Source organism: Penaeus monodon, chromosome 30, assembly GCF_015228065.2.
Source record: "Penaeus monodon isolate SGIC_2016 chromosome 30, NSTDA_Pmon_1, whole genome shotgun sequence".
NCBI lineage: Eukaryota > Metazoa > Arthropoda > Malacostraca > Decapoda > Penaeidae > Penaeus > Penaeus monodon.
Window position 1 is genome coordinate 7,290,467 of NC_051415.1, and position 394 is coordinate 7,290,860.

Here is a 394-nt window from a genome sequence, read left to right on the forward strand (position 1 = left end):
CAGATTTGGGGATATTAAATAACTTTTAAGGCTGAAGCCGTAAATACCCACCCTTAACAATGCCACTAGTCATATCCCACAAACTTTTTTGATAAACTGAACAAAAAATATAATGCATATCCTTTATAGGCCCTACATTCATTCTTTTATAGAAATGAACAGTGTTTTAAGAACAGTAGACCTCAGCACTGAAGTGTTAGCCCCTGTCATTGTTGGTACTGTGATGACTGTTTTTGGGTTGGCTGCTGGAGGCATAGTAATTGCTGCGTGGAATGTTGGCTCACTGCTGGTAGAATATGGGCTCTTGCATCATCTCTACTACTCATCACCTGATTTACAGAAGACAAAGAATGTTACTGTGAGTTGAAGAAACTGTGTCAGTACGTGGCATCAG

General features: G+C 39.6%; 1 protein-coding gene across 7 annotated transcripts in view; it reads left to right on the forward strand.

Annotated features, from left to right (window-relative positions):
- Positions 1-394, forward strand: part of LOC119592494 (solute carrier family 40 member 1-like) — an 18,573-nt gene that overhangs the window by 14,810 nt on the left and 3,369 nt on the right. For all 7 annotated transcript variants that reach the window (XM_037941337.1, XM_037941339.1, XM_037941341.1 and 4 more), the window contains exon 7: positions 153-358. In XM_037941337.1, the coding sequence (XP_037797265.1) occupies positions 153-358 (206 nt within the window). The remainder of the gene's footprint in view (positions 1-152; positions 359-394) is intronic.